This window comes from Schistocerca piceifrons, chromosome 6 (genome assembly GCF_021461385.2).
Source record: "Schistocerca piceifrons isolate TAMUIC-IGC-003096 chromosome 6, iqSchPice1.1, whole genome shotgun sequence".
In the NCBI taxonomy this organism is placed as follows: domain Eukaryota; kingdom Metazoa; phylum Arthropoda; class Insecta; order Orthoptera; family Acrididae; genus Schistocerca; species Schistocerca piceifrons.
The window spans coordinates 301,004,225-301,023,158 of NC_060143.1; the positions used below are offsets into that span (position 1 = coordinate 301,004,225).

At 40.9% G+C, this 18,934-nt stretch overlaps 1 protein-coding gene across 1 annotated transcript in view; it reads right to left on the reverse strand.

The window, feature by feature from the left end:
- LOC124803285 (luciferin sulfotransferase-like) overlaps positions 1-10,877 on the reverse strand; it is a 32,444-nt gene extending 21,567 nt beyond the window's left edge. The window contains exons 1-3 of the mRNA XM_047264467.1: positions 10,715-10,877; positions 5,985-6,084; positions 359-500 (exon numbers count right to left, since the gene is read on the reverse strand). Coding sequence (XP_047120423.1) covers positions 359-500; positions 5,985-6,084; positions 10,715-10,877 — 405 coding nt within the window. The remainder of the gene's footprint in view (positions 1-358; positions 501-5,984; positions 6,085-10,714) is intronic.
- Between the last annotated feature and the right edge of the window lie 8,057 nt (positions 10,878-18,934).

The window sequence follows — 18,934 nt, forward strand, 5'->3', positions numbered from 1 at the left end:
TGGTTTAGCATTCCTTTCCCGTTTCCACTTCGCAATCACATCACGAAAGTCGACTTTGCAAGCTTTAGAATGGTTCCAGAGTTCTTGACAGATTTGTTACTCAGGTGACATCCAGTGCCCAGTCCCAGTTCTAAGTCACTGAGCTTCCTAACCTACCCGTTCTGCTCTTACTACTACTCAATTGACGGCACAATGCTTCCCGCCTTTTTTTATTATGGTGAGTCCGCCTCTGGAGATATATAGTGATCAGTTACGCAATACACAGATAGATTATGTAAATGATATGGCAGATTACGTCAACTGAGCGCCCATCATTTCACGGACATTGTAAACACAGAGGTGTATGGCAAGGACTCACCTTGGGCCTCTTGGTCCAGATCTGGGTGGGAAGCAGCTCCTTGGGCAGGTGGCTCTTGATGTAGCGTGGCGGCGTTAGTTTGGCCACCTTCTGCACTGTCTCCAGTTCCCCGTCTGGCACGTCGCCGCCGATGGTCATGTTCCTGCACACACATGTGTCCAACAGTGCTGTGATCTATAATTTCGTACATTAACAACTTTCCAAGTGAATGAAAATATGTTTTGAGTAATTCTGCCTAACATGTAGCGAGTAGGAAAATAGTCCACGCGAAATAGAACGACTTTCACCATCTCACTTACACGTCTGGCTAAGATAGTTCTGGTCCGATGAAATGCAGGTGGACGCTAGGCTAGAGTGATCTTACGGTTCATCTTGGAAGACAGGTTGAAAAATGGCCGACCTACGTTTATACCAGAGAAAGCTTTCGCCAATGTTGACTGGAATGCATTTACTTCAATTCTGAAGGTAGGAGAGACCGAGTACAGTAGCGAAGGGTTACCTACAACTTGTCCGGAAATCACACTGGAGTTATAATAGTGGACAGACACGCAAGGGAGGCAGTTGTTGATTAACTAATGAGACAATGGTGTAGCCTATCCCTGATGTCATCCAATGCATTGAGCAAGCAGTAACCGAAACCACAGAGAAATCGTGAATGGAGTACAAGAAGAAAAAAGAATAAGAGATTTGGCGATGGCATTGTAATTCTGTCAGAGACGGTAAAAGACCTGGAATATCAATTGAATTGAACGGGTAGTGTCTTGAAAAGAGTTTATAAGGTTGATATTAACAAAAGTAAAGAGTAACGGACTGTGGCGAAACTAAATCAGGTGATGCCAAGGCAACGTAGATTGGAATATGAGATACTAAATGAAGTACGCTTTCCCAATTTGGATACCAAAATATGTGTCGATGGTCAAAGTAGTGGGACGCAAAGGCAGACAAACAGCAGAAAGAGAAGCGTTTCTGAAAAAGAGATATTTATTAATATCGATTATAAACTTAAATTATGGCAATTTTTTCCGAAGGTACGAGGATGTGCTGAAAATTAATGCTCCCTGCGCCCTATTTTTTCTGTAAAAACTCTTAAAGGTTTATAAATAAAGTAAACTTTATTAAAATTTTATATATTTATTCTCCAGGTCAGTATATTTATTTCTTAGCGGAGTCCTCTGGCGACGAACACACATAAATACACTGATGTGACAAAAGTCACGGCATAGGGGTAAGCACATATACAGATGGAGGTAGTATCACGTTTACAAGATATAAAAGGGCAGTTCATTGGAAAAATGTCATTTGCACTCAGGTGATTCATATCAAAAGGTTTCCGACATGACTATGGCCTCACGACGGGAATTAACAGATTTTGAACGCAGAATGGTGGTTGGAGATTTGAAGCATGGGACACTCCATTGCGTAAATCGTTAGGCAATTCAATATATCGAGATCCACAGCGTCAAGAGTGTGCCGAGAATAGCAAATTTCAAGCATTGTCTCTGACCACTGACAACGCAGTGGCCGACGGCCTTCATTTGGGACTAAGAGCAGCGGCGTTTGCGTAGAGTTGTCAGTGCCAATCGACAAGCTGCATTGCTTGAAATAACCGCAGAAATCAATGTGGGACGTACGATAAACGTATTATTTAGGACAGTGCAGCGAAATATGGCTTTAATGGTCTAGGGCAGCAGACAACCGAGGCGAGTGGCTTTGCTTAGCATGCAGCGCCTCTGTTGGGCTCGTCACCATTGCGGTTGGACCCTAGACGACTGGAAAATCGTAGCCTCTTGAGATGAGTCTCGATTTCAGTTAGTGTGGGCTGTGTTTACATGGAATGGACTGGGTCATCTGGTTCAACTGAACCGATCATTGAATGGAAACGATTATGTTTGGCTACTTGGAGTACTTAGAGACCATTTGCAGCCATCCGCGATGGAATTTTTGTGAATGACAACGTGCCATGTCAGCGGGACACATTAGTTCGCGACTTGTTTGAGGAACATTCTGTACATTTCGAACGAATGATTTGGCCACCCAGATCAACCGACAAGAATCCCATCGAACTTTTATGGGACATAACTGAGAGGTCAGTTCGTGCAACACTTTCTCAGTTCTGGATGGCGTTAGAGGCAGTATGGCTGAATATTTCTGCTGGGGACTTTCAACTACTTATTGAGTCCATGCCAGGTCGAGTTGCTGTGCTACGCTGACCAAAAGGATGTCTGGCACGATCTTAGGAGGTATCCTATGATTGTTGCAGATTTTGCAGCATTCACGTGTTGTCTGGTGTCGCTGAAGGAGAAGGTGCTTCATGTATGGACGAACTGTTCCAGTTCGTGCTTTTAGTTTTCTGACGGCACTCAAGCACCGACGTACTTACTTTACACACAACCGTGTTCTACCCTACACTTCGGAGCCCAATAGCGACAGAGGGTAGCAACTTGCGATAAGGTCGACAGAGTAATAGGCATCGCATGTGATACGTCAACCGATATTAAGAACAGAGTAAAAAATTTGGAGGCATTACTTTTCGGTTCGCCCTTGTATTTGTCTGGACAGTAGCACTGTACGGGTGTGAAACGTTGACAATAAGCAGACCGGACAAGGACAGAAAAAAAGATGTGGTGCTACTGAGTATTACGGAAGCGTAGATAAGTAGGTAGAGTAACTAATGAGGTGGTATTGAATCGAACTGGAAATAAACGAAATTTATGGTACTACTTCCCTAACAGAAGGACGGACGTATTTATTTTTTTCTCTCTTGTGCAGAAAGGTACGCAGGATACTGCTGCAACCGTTTTCAGTAAGCTACCACGATAATTGAAAAATCTTAGCAGTAATCCATGCACTTTCAAAATGAAACTGAAGAGTTTCCTCATGGGTCACTCCTTCTATTCTGTCGAGGAGTTCCTTGAAAAATTAAGCTGATTCTTGTTGTATTGTTGATTGCGTTTACTTAAACTTATGGCTTGACTTCTTTCGGGTTCATAAACATTTTATTTTTATCTGTTATTACGTCTAAACTGTAATTTCATTTACTGACACTTTCCGTGACCATGGAGATTTGCTTGGTCCTACGGAACTTGACGTTTAAATAAATAAAGGACGTTTTCTGAGGTACCAAGCTGTCGTCTAATTGGCAGTGGATGGTATTATCAGGCTGAAAATTGTAGACAGTGGTGTAGGTATGAATGCAGCAAGCAGGTTCAAATGTTTGAACCTGTTAATGATAAAAATTTGCACAAATCATGTTATAAAAGACTAGGTGGGATAAATTTACAAGAGGTATTCAGACAGACTATCGAGAGTGCTACTGCATGTTTGCATGTATGTATGTACGTGTGTATGTATGCATTGAACCGGGGACCTAGAAACGACGGAGAGGCTTCGACCTGCCGCAGCCCTCTGTGGTTCACACAACAGGTCACAGCAGTCCACCCAACCTACCGCCGCCCCACACTGAACTCAGGGTTATTGCGCGGTTCGGCCCCCAGTGGACCGCCCGGGAACGTCTCATACTAGACGAGTGTAGCCCCAAATGTTTGCGTGGTAGAATAATTATGGTGTAGGCGTACGTGGAAATGGTTTTTGAGCAGAAAGGTGTGTAGTATACTGCTGTAACAATTTTCAATAAGCTACCACAAGAATTCAAAAATCTTAGAGAGCTTAACGGGAATTTTTGTGAGGATGCCAAGCACATGAGTTGTTTGAACACTCGTTGTAAATGCACTCCAAGACAGCTTTCAGGAAATGTTATTTACATACATTATCAGAATCTTATGAATGTGTCACACGTCCTGTAGTCATGAGAAATTTGCCAAGTTTTGTGAATACCAGGACTAAGGAAGTGAGATCGATACTGTATGAAGTAGTTATCTGTGGTATCACTACATATGTTATTTGCTAAGACAGTGAATGCAAACATGAATTTAGGCTCTACAGGGTGGGACGTTTTCTTCAGAACATGCACTTTCCTACCCCGTTACTTTATTTAATGAGTTTTGTATTAGAAAGTTTCACGAAAAACTTCGTACAGACCCGAGCCCATGTTGGTGTACCTCGTTAAATACTAGACAGGGCTGATGGCAGTTGATGTGCCACAGTGGCGGGTGACAACAACAAACTTGAGCCAACAGGCGCATGTCATGGTAATGCAGTTGCTGTGGGCGCCAAAGTAAATGTTTTATAATTTATATTATAACTAAGAAGATTATAGAAATTAATGAATATCTCAGGAAGAGCCTGTGCATTAATTAAAAATGTCACTATGATTCTCTAATATCAAAGTATCTGGGTTAATAGAAACGAGTGGCATCACATTGTCACCCGATCATTCACGAACATGTACGAAGTAGTGCGAACATAAATTTTAGAGCTGTAGGACTGTATAGCTTCCGAAGGCGAATTGGAGTAGTTGCTCGAACACCGTCTTGATCACTCTTCCGCATCGGCCGTAATTGTTACAGTCAGCGTACGGTCTCAGAGTATTGTGAATGTTAGAAGATGGCACCAGAACACTGTTTTTTCTGATTTTGTTGAATGTTATCGGAAGTACTTTGACCCTTGCATGGACTCACCAGTAGCATGCGGTGCAGAACATACTCAGTGGTCTACAAACAGAGTACGTCATTTGTAAGATAGTTTACCCACACTCCATTCATTGTTATCTATGCCTGAATTTGCTTGTATGCCCAGGTTGTGGAACAGATGTCCAGCGGTGAGCAGTAAGAGCTATTTGGTTTAACCACTTCACAAGAATGTGTCTGATTGTTCGATCGAAATGTGCTAGTGGATAATTAATATATGTCAATAAGGCATCCCATTTGGAAAGTATTAGTAGATATATTACATATTGCGTCCCAAGTGAGCAATTGATTTAACCATTTCAGACACCACGGCTATAAGTGTGTACATTAATTTTTACTGTGCCTTCTCTGCAACAGAAATTTTTCCCTCGATGAAAACCTCATTTTCATGTGTGTGAATGTCCAGTCTTTTCATTGTGTGCAAGTACTGCCACTTGTTGTGCGTCACTATAAATAAATATCGTCAAGGAAATGTAGCAGTGCGTAGCAGCTTGTGACAATCAGAACGCAGAGAGGTGTATGGGTAGTAATATTCCACTGAATAATTGAATGTTATTATTGTTATTCTGCGTGGTAGTTATTGAATGGTCAGTAAATTTGTTACAACAGTGAGTATTTCAAAATTAATCATTTTAGTCTGTAAATAGAAGCCATGTGCACAAAGCACAGCAGCTCGTGGTCGTGCGGTAGAGTTCTCGCTGCCCACGCCCGGGTTCCCGGGTTCGATTCCCAGCGGGGTCAGGGATTTTCTCTGCCTCGTGATGACTGGGTGTTGTGTGCTGTCCTTAGGTTAGTTAGGTTTAAGTAGTTTTAAGTTCTAGGGGACTGATGACTTAAGATGTTAAGTCCCATAGTGCTCAGATCCGTTTGAACCACAAAGCACATTTTGAAATTAGGTGCTAATATCTCAATAAACCTTTCATCTGAAATCATTAAAAAAAATTATCGAAGAGTGTGAAATTATAAAACAGACCTTCCCTTCCTTAAGAAACAATTCCGATCTGAAAGGGTTGATAGCCGATATATCACAATGTACTTACTGAATCTGCGGAAATCTGTCTTCCAGATTGATCTTCTTCGCAGTCTCGAAATCGCAGTTGTGTCCAATGAGCCACACCATTTCCTGGGTCCATGTTGTTCCTGCAAAGAAGTTACCAAGCGGGTCAGGTTTGGTGGCGTACCCCACGTCTGAAGCCCACTCCATGTTTACCAGCGAACAGCAGTAGGAAGGCAATAGGCAATCGGTACCAAATATGCCCATTGGCCGTTCCTCGGATCGTTGTAGGGGGCTGCGGCGACAGCGGCCTGACGACATCAACATGATCCTCCCCTCTCTTAAGCTACGCATCTTTCTCGAAAACAGGCCAATTAGAGAGCTTCTAAGCCAACACACACATATTTACATCTCCCATTCACAGCCCACTATTTGTCACCCAATCACATGTTTCAACTTCTTCTTAAGCCATGTCACTTTCTAGGAAATAGACCAACCACAGAGCTTCTAAAACAACGCGAGCACGCGAGCGCACACACACACACACATACACACACACACACACACACACACACACACACACACACACACACACACACACACACACACACACACAGAGCCGGCCGGAGTGGCCGAGTGGTTCTAGGCACTACAGTCTGAAACACACGGATTCGAATCCTGCCTCGGGCATGGATGTGTGTGATGTCCTTAGGTTAGTTAGGTTTAAGTAGTTCTAAGTTCTAGGGGACTAATGACCTCAGAAGTTAAGTCTCATAGTGCTCAGAGCCATTTGAACACACACACACACACACACACACACACAACACATTGAGATCTCCCAGCTACAGCCCAGTATTTTTAGAAGTCATTAAAAAGAAACGGCAATCAGTATGTACTCAAGAACCGTCATTTCGTCAGCATTTGCAGACCTGACAGATTCATCAACATCTGCAGCAATCTGACACAGCTTTGTTATATTTGCAGAACTCAAACAGCTTCGTCAGCATTCACAGCAACCTGACACAGCTTTATCAGAAAAGAAACACACACACATACTCATGTAGATCTGTCACAACCCAGTATTTTGCCAGCCACTAAAATGAAACGGCCAGTCACTGTCCACTGTTTTAGCAGTCATTAAAACTAAAGAGCGGTTTAGTGTGTACCCCAGAGTTGGTAATCTTGTTCTCTGTACTCCAATTGCTTACAATTATAGTTCGACATTTGTACTCCACTTTGTAGGAGGCACAATGGACCCTCAAATTAAATATTACAGTGTCATTTCCATATCAAATTGTCTGTATTATTCACCAAAATACATAAAGGTATTGTCACTACTGGTGTAACTTACAGTTAAGATGCACTTGACAGGTTAAACGCGACTGTGGGCTCTCAAATGTCACAAAATGGAAATGAGCGTACGGCATTGTGGGCCGGGAGCCCCCCCATTCGGGGAAGTTCGGCCGCCGGGGGCAAGTACTTAATGCATTCGACACCACATTGGGCGACTTGCGCGTCGGAAATGGGGATGAAATGTGATGATGACAACACAACACCCACTCCCTGAGCGGAGAAAATCGCCTGCCCTAGCCGAGAATTGAACCCGGGCCCTGTGGCGTGGCATCCCACCGCGCTGACCACTCAGCTAACGGGGGCGGACTCAAATGTCACAATGTTACTTCCACATCTTACTTGTCTATTTTAGGTATCAAAATATTTAAAGATATTGGCATTACTGGTGTAATTAACAGGTTGAGGTACGCTTGACGACTAAAACAAGACCGTGACCGCTCGTTATTCCCACGCCCAAACTGTCTGTACTGTTTTCAAAATAATAAGTAACGATATTGCTACTATTGGTGTAACTTACATGTTAAGATACACTTGGTGTCAATAACATGGCTGTGGACTCTCAGTTTAAGTGTTACAGTGTTAACCCCACATATAAATTTTTTGTAACGTCTATCAAAACACACAAAGATATTCGCCTTTCGATCTTAGGTCTACCTGAGGATATGTTACTGGTGGTACAAAAACTATTTTCTTCAACTGACTAGCAACCATTTTAGAGTGTAAGAAGGTAATGAATACATTATGTTATACTTGGCAAGTGATTTGAGGTTAGGAAAATGTTTATGAACACCAAGAATGCCTCTCTATCGCTGTCTAATGACGTCTGTGAATGGTATCCAAGCAATATCACAGACTTATTGTTACAAAACTGTAAACTTTCCAAGTTCACATTTCCATCTGGGTATTAAAATAAATTTTGAAACATTGTGTCAACGTGAAGGATTCGTTACGGGGAATCACAGAGTAGGAGGAGTATGAGGAGTTTGTTGGTTAACGTTCCGTCAACAACGAGGTCATTAGAGACGGAGCACAAGCTCGGATTAGGCAGGAAAGGGAAAGTAAATCGACCACGGCATCTCAAAGGAACCACGCCGGCATTTGCCTGAAGCAATCTAGGGAAATCACAGGAAACCTAAATCAGGACACGCGGACGCTGTTTGAACTGTCGTCCTCCCAAATGCGACTTCAGTCTTTTAACCACTGCGTCACCTCGCTCGTTATGGGAAAACACAGAATATTACCAAAAATGATTGGAAAGAAATATGCTGTGAAAAATATTCAGTGAAACAAGAATAATTGTTGCTTCCAGTGGTCAGTTATAGCCGGCTTCTATTCAGTAAATGACCACATGAATCATGGGTGTAGTTATACTTCTTATTCAGGTACATAAAATTTACACACATTCAATTTCGTACTGAACTGAAACTTGCGAAAATATTTAAGGAAAACAGACGAATGGATCCATTGATATGTACTGTATTCAGTAGTCTAAGCAAGAACGTGCTTATAAAAGGAACAAAAGAACGTGAATGAAAAAATTTTAATAGGTTCCGCTATCTTGCAACATCATAATTGTAAGAAAAATGGCAATTTTTAGCTCTACCAGTCGAAAGAGCAGACAGAAATTAGTCATTTCTCTTACATAAAAGCACTAAAAAAAGACAAAAACATAGTAGAATTACTTGCTACTCATCATTCAGCTGAAATATGTGAACCCTGTTTGTGCTTATTTATACTAAAGAGAATTTGTTGCACAGTAAGTTGAATGTTTGCAATTGAAACCAGTCAACAGTATCATGCCCAAAACAGAGAAAGAGTTCATAAAATTCGACTCGTATAACAAGTAACATTGCCACTTGTCATAAACTTAGACACAGAAAGCTTGCAAATATCGGGCGATAACGATGAAACTTTTGTGCACAAATCATGTAACAGCTTTCTATGCGTACTGTGGTCACAGGGAGGAACATTCAGAGTTTTCGCTGTATCGACTGTGTGGGACGGTTTAGCAAACAGCTGTATCTAAGCGCATAAAAAATTAAATGTTACAAACAAGCAGATGATTATTAGTCTCGAAGAGAAATAATCGTTTTGAACAGCAGAAATCTGACACATCTGCAAGAAATTCTTCAAGCAAACTTATACTAAACGCAGAGATATTTGTTGTTTTTTACAGGCATATTTCGACGAGCCGCACACGATAATTATAATTTAAGCTGCAGAATTAACTTTAAGGTGCTGGTTGTGTTTCACAATCTGACGCATTACGATGCTCATCTTACAATTATCAAACGTTGTGAACGAGTGGAAGAAACCGACCACTGCATAACTATTAAAACAAATCATCATGTTTGTGTAATTGATACAAACACAAAAAAGCGTAAAACATTTAGTGAATCTAACACAAATGCGACACAAAAATTCGGTTTACAGATTCCTTCAACTTTCTGATGTGCTCTCTAGAAAAACGTGCGTTGTATTGTAACCAGACATGAGCAGCTGATCCCGGCGGAGGTTCAAGTCCTCCTTTCGGCATGGGTGTGTGTGTTTGTCCTTAGGATAATTTAGGTTAAGTAGTGTGTTAGCTTAGGGACTGATGACCTTAGCAGCTAAGTCCCATAAGATTTCACACACATTTCAAACCAGACAAGCTCAAAACAGCAAGAAGGCCAAGAAGGGAAAAGATCTTTGCAGGAGGCCAGAAGACGACTTTAACATAATGTTTCTCTAGTTCCTCCCTAATTTTAGACGATATATTGACCCACGTTTGGAACGAACACACAGGATTTGAACAGCTCTAATTCCTCATTAACTTTCGGGTGATCGGGTGTATTCTTCATTAAAGCTGTGCTAGTTTGATGTCGAGAATGGTCAATGTCTTTGAAGAGAGACTCTAGATGTTGCAGATAAATAGTGGGTGCATGCAACATCACGATCACACGCGGGTCTGCGGGTCTCAGATGAAGCAACACTTGTCAGGGGGCGCTGAACTCGAGAAAGGGCGGTAATGCAGCAAAAGTTTATTTTGGGTGTAAAATTGACGACGTTACCAGCAATCTCATGTGTAAAAGCCCCATGAAAATGGCTGAATGGCTGTCACCCGAAATGTGACAATATGTCGACATCAGCTGCCCCTATTCGCGAAACCTTTTGCAACAATACTCATTACGACGGTATTCAAGTATCATGAAAAAGAGAATGGCTAACAGTGGTAGAAGGTACCCTCCACCATTCACCGTGTGGTGGCAAGCAGAGTATGTGTGTCTATGTAGATGCGGGACCTTCATCACTCCTTCTAATCCAGAGTTATGCCATTAAGACGGGGTCCATCAACAAGCCTCGATTGCACATTTCACTCGTGTGTAACTAAATGCTTGGTCACATGGCGTGATCTGTAAATGTATTGAGTGATGGATTACTCACCACACTTGGGGAACGAGACGACCCACACGTCGTCGGAGCGCACCTCGAATTCTGAGACGCAGGTCCAGTTGCGGCGGTAGTGGTCGGTGACGATGCAGCGTGAAGGGTCGGCCCTCCACAGCACCACCTTCCCATCACGCTCCCTCACTGGTTCGAAGTGCATCGCACCCATCTGCTGCCTGAGAAATAAATTACATCTGCACACTTGTTTAGAAGTGCTCTGGCGCAGTATGGCTAAGACGTCTGAACTGAGGTCGTTGCACGCTTGATGGAACAGAATTGAAATACATTCCACAATTGATTTAAAATTGCGTCATTCACACAAACGGTCAACGAACAGAACGGAACGTGTTAGTCGTGTTTTCTAGGGAAGAAACGGTCGACGTGGTCGTGGGTGATGGGGACTGCGTCCTTATCTGCTAACTGCCGAAATTAAAGAAAGAGAAGGAAGATTGGATTTAGCGTCCAGTCGACGTCGAGGTCGTTAGATACGAAGCACAAACTCGGGTTGGGTCAAGGATACTAAAGAAATCGGCCGTGCCCTTTCAAAAGAACCTTTTCCCTAGAGGATTTAGGGAAAACAAGGAAAACTTAAATCTGGATGGCTGGACGCGGCTTTCCGCGCTGCCCTATGTTATATATAGTCTTGATTACCTGACTACCCCGCAGTTCCCAGGTATGTATAAATAACAATCTTCCAGTAACCCACATCCACCTCCCCTGACTCTATCCATCTGCTCCTTCCCCCTCTGTCCATCTCCTCATCACACTCTACGGCCATCTCCTCCTCTTTCCTCTCTCTGTCCATCTCTTCCTCCTCCCTCTGTCTGTCCATGTCCTTCTCTTTCCTTTCCCTGTCCTTCTCCTCTTCTCCCCTCTCTCTATCCATCTCCTTTTTCCTTTCTGTTAATTCTCCCTTCCCGTCTCTCAGTCCATATCCTCCTAACCCCAGTCTGTGTCATCACCTCCTTCCCCCTCTGCGGCTATCCATCTCCTTCTCCCCCTTCTCTCTCCATGTTATCACTCCCACTCCAATATGAGTTTGCTGGTTCTTACTCTTACAGCACTTCGTTCCAGGTAGTAAAATGTGTACCCTGTTTAGCTGAAATCGATCCAGGTGTTTAGGAAGAACACTTTACCCGTGGTTTTGCATTACATTACGTTACATATATTTCATATACAGGGTCATTCGCGAAGATATGCAAATATTTTAATACGGTATTCTACAAGTAAAGCTAAAGGAAAAAGTTCATACAAACATAGGTCCGCAAATCTGTAGTTACGGAGTTACGGCTAATAATAAAAGATTTTATCTGAAATTTAGCAACTTCGTTAATATGAAACCATCGCAAACCTGTACGAGGTTAAAGCAAAGCACCATTTTCATTTATTTTGTTGTTATTGATCTGTAAAATCTAATAAAACATGTCCCAGACGTGTATCTGTGGTAGTTTTCCAGAACATCCAGAGAAGCAAAGACATCATTTCGTAATTTTTTAAATTTATTAACTACTTGGCCCAATTTGTTTTTGGTTAAATTCCAAACAATTGCACAAAGTTTTCAACAGAAGTTGTAGAGAATTTAATTTTGGAAAAATGATGGTAATAGCGTTAACTGAAACTGTATGAACGTGTCAGATAATCTGCCTTTATTAATACGATAGCACATGTGAATTCATGTTAAACCGGAAAAAACAAAGCTCAGTTTAACGAAGTTGCACAGTGTACATACAGTTTTACAATTCATTGACAATAAATGTTCAAAAATGTCTCCAGTGAGTTCAATGCATTTAGCTGCACTTTTATGAACAAATGTTGTTACCCGTTTCAGTTCCACAGTGTTGTTCTTAATTTTGTCAACTGTATTCATAATGCGAACAAGTAATGCCTCACATGTCTTTCATCCATCCATTGCTGAGAAACTGGGCGCCCAATTGGGCCAGGTAGTTAATAAGTCAAAAATTTTACGAAATTACGTTTTTGCTTCGCTGGATGTTCTGGAAAACCACCGCAGATACACGTCTGGGATATGCTTTATTAGATCCACCAAACCAATAAAAACAAAATAAATGGAAATCCTGCTTTACTTTCATCTCGTACAGACGTACGATGGCTTCCTATTAGTGAAGTTGCTAAATTTCAGACAAAATCTTTTATCAGCCTTAACTCCGTTACTAAACATTTGCAGACCAATGTTTATATGAAATTTTTTCTTTAGTTTTACTTGTAGAAAAGCATATTGAAATATTTGCATATCTCCGTGAATAACCCTGTATATTAAACATATTTAACACATATTTGTACACAGATTTCACCTATGTCTCTAGCGAAATTCACCCAGCAGTTTCGTTTTCACGCAGCTCAATGTTTATGACGTAATATCTCCTGAACTATTTTTCGTACAATGACATAGTTTTCAGGAATACCGAGTGGCGTATGTGGATACAGTCTGTGAAATGTGTTGAGAATAGAGTTAGTACAAAGAAATAACAAAGCAGCAGCTTTTCGTACCTCTCAGTGTTTATGACGTCATGTCTCCTGAACAATGCGTCGTACAATGATATGGTTTTGCAAGTACATTCAACGGTATATGTGACTACTGTCTGCAAAATGTGTTGCAAATAGAGACAGCAGTAAAGAAGTAATAAAACAAAACGTCATGCTTGATGCGGCAGTTTTACTGCGTGGACGGCGAAAATTTGGTAAGCGATAAATTTCCTTCTTTTCATCATTTTGCTTGTGTTTTCGTCACTAAGTTCTCTCACTCTCAGATACTGGATGGATATAGTCTGGCTATTAGCGCGGCGTGAGCTACACTTCTTTCTCACACCTAACCGCGCCCCTGTGACAGGTAAGGTAGTTCTTACCCCCCAGACAGCAAGTGATATGTGTACCAAGTTTGGCTGAGATCGATCCAATGGTTTAGAACGAGACGTGAAATATACGTACAAACACTTTTATAATATGTATAAATTTTATTATATTGCTTTGTTTCTGTGACATCCATGAAAATTGGATATTTTTGTCTTGAGAGTGCTTCCAAAAGAGAGACGAGATTTCTGACAGTGAAAAAGATTTAGATTTTGCAATACGCGAACAGAAAAAAAAGTGCACAAATAGGAAAATAAATTGACGAAACAATTTTCAACAAATAATCTTTTTTTTTTTTTTACAGTCAGAGTCAACTCCATCAAGAAAACAATACTTCCGTTTTTGACCTTATTTGATGATTACAAGGAAATTGTACCAACTTCCCTTAACTATTTAATTCCTATTGACGGAGTGCCTAAGGCCAACATATTTAAACAGGAAGATGCAACTTTCAACCGTTTTCGAGAAAATAACTTTGAAAATTTTGGGCTTTCTTATATGATTTATAGTGTCGGAGAGAGGGCGCTTAATTTCATTAGCGCTAGGTCTATGGATCGAATAGTATTGTCAATACTACTTCCTTTTTTAACTATCTGCACCAATATTCGGTGACATGCTTCGATATGCGTGGCACGTCGCGAAATTGTGTGACGACGAAGAACAGTTTATGAATCTAAACAAATTTAGCTTTGCAATAGACATAATGAAACAAATCATGCACATGGAAAGAAATCGGCTTTAAGTACATGTGTTGTATGTCGCAATAATTTTTGTTTCCCATGTTTCTACAATCAGTATCATCCTGATCATTGCAGTGCTTTCTAAGTTACGTATTATACTTGCCACACATGTACATACAATAATATAAATGAAATGACTATACTTATATGACTGAAAGTTCTCGTGTATCGTTTTCTCATTTTCAAACCCCTTAAGAAAAATACATTCTCGTTTTTCAGTGTAAAGATTAGAAAAATAATAAATGAATCATTAAATATGGATAATCTTCACAATCGTAATAAATCTGTTATTAGAATTATGTGGGAATAGAAGAAAAATACCGGCGGCGAGATTCGATCGAGAGACCTCGCTTTAATGGAATTAAGCGCTAAAATTCTCCAACTTGATTTTCTGGAAAACGGTTGATAGTTGCGTCTTCCTGTTTGCATATCTTGAGGTCCTATTCGTGCTCTACACACGCCGTCAATATGAATCCAACTGGTGAGAGGAAGTTCCTACAGTCCCTCTGTTAGAAAGAAAAAAATGGATAAGGTGAAAAGGCTCTATTATTGCATTATAAATATTGATGTATTTGTCTACATATTTTCACTAGTCAATAAATTTCGAAGTTTTGAGATATTGGGGGACACTTTTCCTCTTGTTCCACTTCTCAACATTTTACTATAGCCTACAGACCTCGCCACACGTCGGTTATGAAGCTTACTTTGGCTACTAATCAACTTAATCATTGCTAGCTCCTTAATCCTGATTTATATCCCGGTTATTGGTGTACGGATGATATCTCATAAACTCAGTTTCACCGTTCCGTATTGAGTTAATGAAATTTATTTTGCGTAGAGGTTCCGCCTAGTGCGAAAACGCCATCACATGACGGTGACGTCACTGGCTGTTCCACAGACTTCAAGAGCAAATCGGCCTTTAATCTTCCTCTTTCAGCAGTTTTGTTGTTGCTGCTGTTGTTTTTGTTGTTGTTGTCGTCGTCTTGGTCAGACGGATTTGATGCAGTCCCCCATGCTAGTCCATCCTGTGCAAGTCCCTTCAACTCTGCACAACTACTTCAGCCTACACTCATTTGAACTCGCTTACTGTATTCAATCCTCGGTACCGCTGTAAAATTTTTACGCCTCACGCTTTCCTCCGTTTACAAATTGAGAACTGTAGGGATCGGCGGAAGTAATTAACTCTCAGTTTAGTGAGGATTAATTCGCTCACTTTATCAGATGTATTTCCTAATATATCTACATCTACACCTACATGGTTACTGTGCAATTCACACTTAAGTGCCTGGCACAGGGTTCATCGAACCATTTTCATACTACTTCTCTACCATTCCACTCTCGAATGGCGCTTGGGAAAAAGAAACACCTAAAGCTTTCTGTTCGAGCTCTGATTTCTCTTATTTTATTATGATTATCATTTCTCCCTACGTAGGTGGGTGTCAACAAAATATTTTCACATTCGGAAGAGGAAGTTGGTGATTGAAATTTCGTAAGTAGATCTCACTGCAAAGAAAACCGCCTTAGTTTCAGTGACTGCCACCCCAACTCGCATATCATATAAGTGACACTCTCACACCTATTGCGCGATAACACGAAGCGAGCTGCCCTTCTTTGCACTTTTTCGGTGTCCTCCGTCAATCCCACATGGTAAGGATCCCACACCCCACAGCAATATTCCAGTGTAATGTAGGCTGTCTCTTTAGTGGGTTTGTCGCATCCTCCAAGTGTTCTGCCAACAAAGCGCAGTCTTTGTTTCGCTCTCCCCACAATATTATCTATGTGGTCTTTCCAATTTAAGTTGCTCGTAATTGTAATTCCTAGGTATTTAGTCGAACTGACAGCCCTTCAATTTGTGCGATTTATCGTATACGCAAAATTTATCGGATTTCTTTTAGTACCCATGTGGGTGACCTCACACTTTTCTTTGTTTAGTGCCAATTGCCACTTTTCGCACCACACAGAAATTCTCTCTAGATCATTTTGTATTTGGAATTGATCGTCTGATGATTTTACTAGACGGTAAATTACAGCGTCATCTGCAAACAGTCTAAGGGGGCTGCTCAGATTATCACCTAGATCATTTATGTAAATCAGGAACAGCAGAGGACCTATGACACTACCTTGCGGAACGCCAGACATCACTTCTGTTCCACTCGATGATTTACCGTCTGTCACTAAGAACTGTGACCTCTCTGAGAGGAAATCTCGAATCCAGCCAGTCACACAACTGAAACGATACTCCATATGCACGGAATTTGATTAATAGTCGCTCGTGAGGAACGGTATCAAAAGCCTTCTAGAAATCTAGGAATATGGAACCGATCTGAGATCCCTTTTCGACAGCACTCATACTTCATGGGAATAAAGAGCTAGCTGTGTTGCACACCCTGGCAACAAGTGGTGCCACATGAACCATTATAATATTCCACCTACAACGTAAATTAGTTTTTCTTTTGCGTTTATCCAAACATATAACACGCATTGGCACCAAATATTTGTGTATTAGCACATCCTTCTGCCGATCCCTTCAATCCCTTACTGACTCAGGATGTGTCGCAACAACTCATCGCTTCTTTTATTATTTTAGTCAGGTTGTTCCACAAACACCATTTTTCCCCATTTATTGAGTCCTTTATCATTATTTTTGCGATGCACCCATCGAATGTTCAACATTGTTCCGTAGCAATACAATTCAAATGCCTCAAACCTCTTCTTACAACACAAATTATTTAAACATTCTAACCACCTACATAGCAAAGCCTGGTTATTGATACTGTCCTGATATCCCCCATGAGAATATCACACCCTTGGTCCCATAACAATAGGTCTTGAAATGTCGACGATTCCCCTCCCATGAGGATGTGCAGCTGGCAGTTACGAAAATATTCACGCACCAGGCTCAGATGTTTTTCCAAGTGGGTGTCTTCAGCTTAGCGCGTCGATAGAATGATTAGCCCAAAGCTCGCGGAAATTTTACCTAGTTGGCATACTGATTCTGGCCTCTATGACCTTCGAACATAAATTTTTGATCGCCCTTATATACAAGAAGTTGCACGAAGATATGCAAATATTTTAATACGTTATGCTACAAGTAAAACTAAAGAAAAAAGTTCATAGAAACATAGGTCCGCAAATGTTTAGTTACGGAGTTACGGCTAATAAAAGATTTTCCCTGAAATTTAGCAAGTTCGGTAATATGAAGCCACCGCAAAACTGCACGAGGTTAAAGCAAAGCACGATTTCCATATATTTTGTTGTTATTGATCTGGTGAATCTAATAAAACATGTCCCAGACGACTATCTGTAGTAGTTTTCCAGAGCATCCAGAGAAGCAAAGACATAATTTCGTAAAGTTTTTAATTTATTAACTAGTTGTCCCAGTTTCTTATTTTAAATTGCGGACAATTACGCAAAATTTTCAACTGAAGTTGTAGAGAATTTAATTTTGGAAAAATAGTGGTAATAACGGTAACTGAAACTGTATAAATGTGGCAGATAATCTGCTTCTATTAACACCATAGCACACGTAAATTCATCTTAAACCTGAAAAACAAAGCTCAGTGTTAAGGATGTCGTACAGTGTACATACTGTTTCACAATACATTCATAATAAATGTTCAAAAATGTCGCAATCGAGTTCAATGCATTTAGCGGCATGTGTATGAACATATTTTGTTGCTCGTTTCAGTTTCACAGAGTTGTTCCTAATTTCGTCTATTGCATTCATAATGCGAGCAAGTAATGCCTCATGCGTATTGACTTTGTCGTCATAAAATATGTCTTTCACCCATCCCCACACCCGAAAATCCATTGGTGGCAAATCGGGCGATATGGGTGGCTACAGACGTGTAGCACCACGACCAATCCATTTCTGGGGAAAATGTTCATTTAAATGTGTAGTAACGGCGTTGGGGAAATGTGGAGGCGCTCCGGCATGTTGAAAATACATCTGTAATCGCGTAGGTTAGGAAGCGACTGCAACAACGCACCAACGGTTGCCAACAATGACATAAGCGTTTCTAGATTCTTAATGGAAAGTAAACAAATTTACTTGTGTAATAAACTTTGCTTCTCCGGATTTTCTAGAAAACTACTGCAGTTCACGTCTGGGACATGTTCTATTGCATTCACCAGACCAATAACAACAAAATAAACGGAAATCGTGCTTTACTTTAACCTCGTACAGGTTTCCGTTGGCTTCATATTAGCGAAGTTGCTGAATTTCAGGCAAATTCCTTTATTAGCCGTAGCTCCGCAACTAAACATTTGTGGACCTATGTTTATCATAACTTTTATCTTTATTTTTACTTGTAGAATAACGCATTAAAACATTTGCATATCTTCGTGAATCACCCTGTATGTCATCGCTCCCTACCGCCGTGTCTCCCCATACTGGTTAAATGTCATCGAAACTGGCATCAGTCAGAGTACTAGCCCCGAAAAACACATCGTCGTTCAGGCGACTTTTACATGTCACACTCTTCACACTGCAATCCGCAACCATAAAGGGTACTAGGTGTGTCTTGTTACTTAAACCTTAAATCATTTATATAGTTTTTTTTTTTTTTTTACAGTACATAGGATTTTGAGAGTTCACTCGAATACGCAT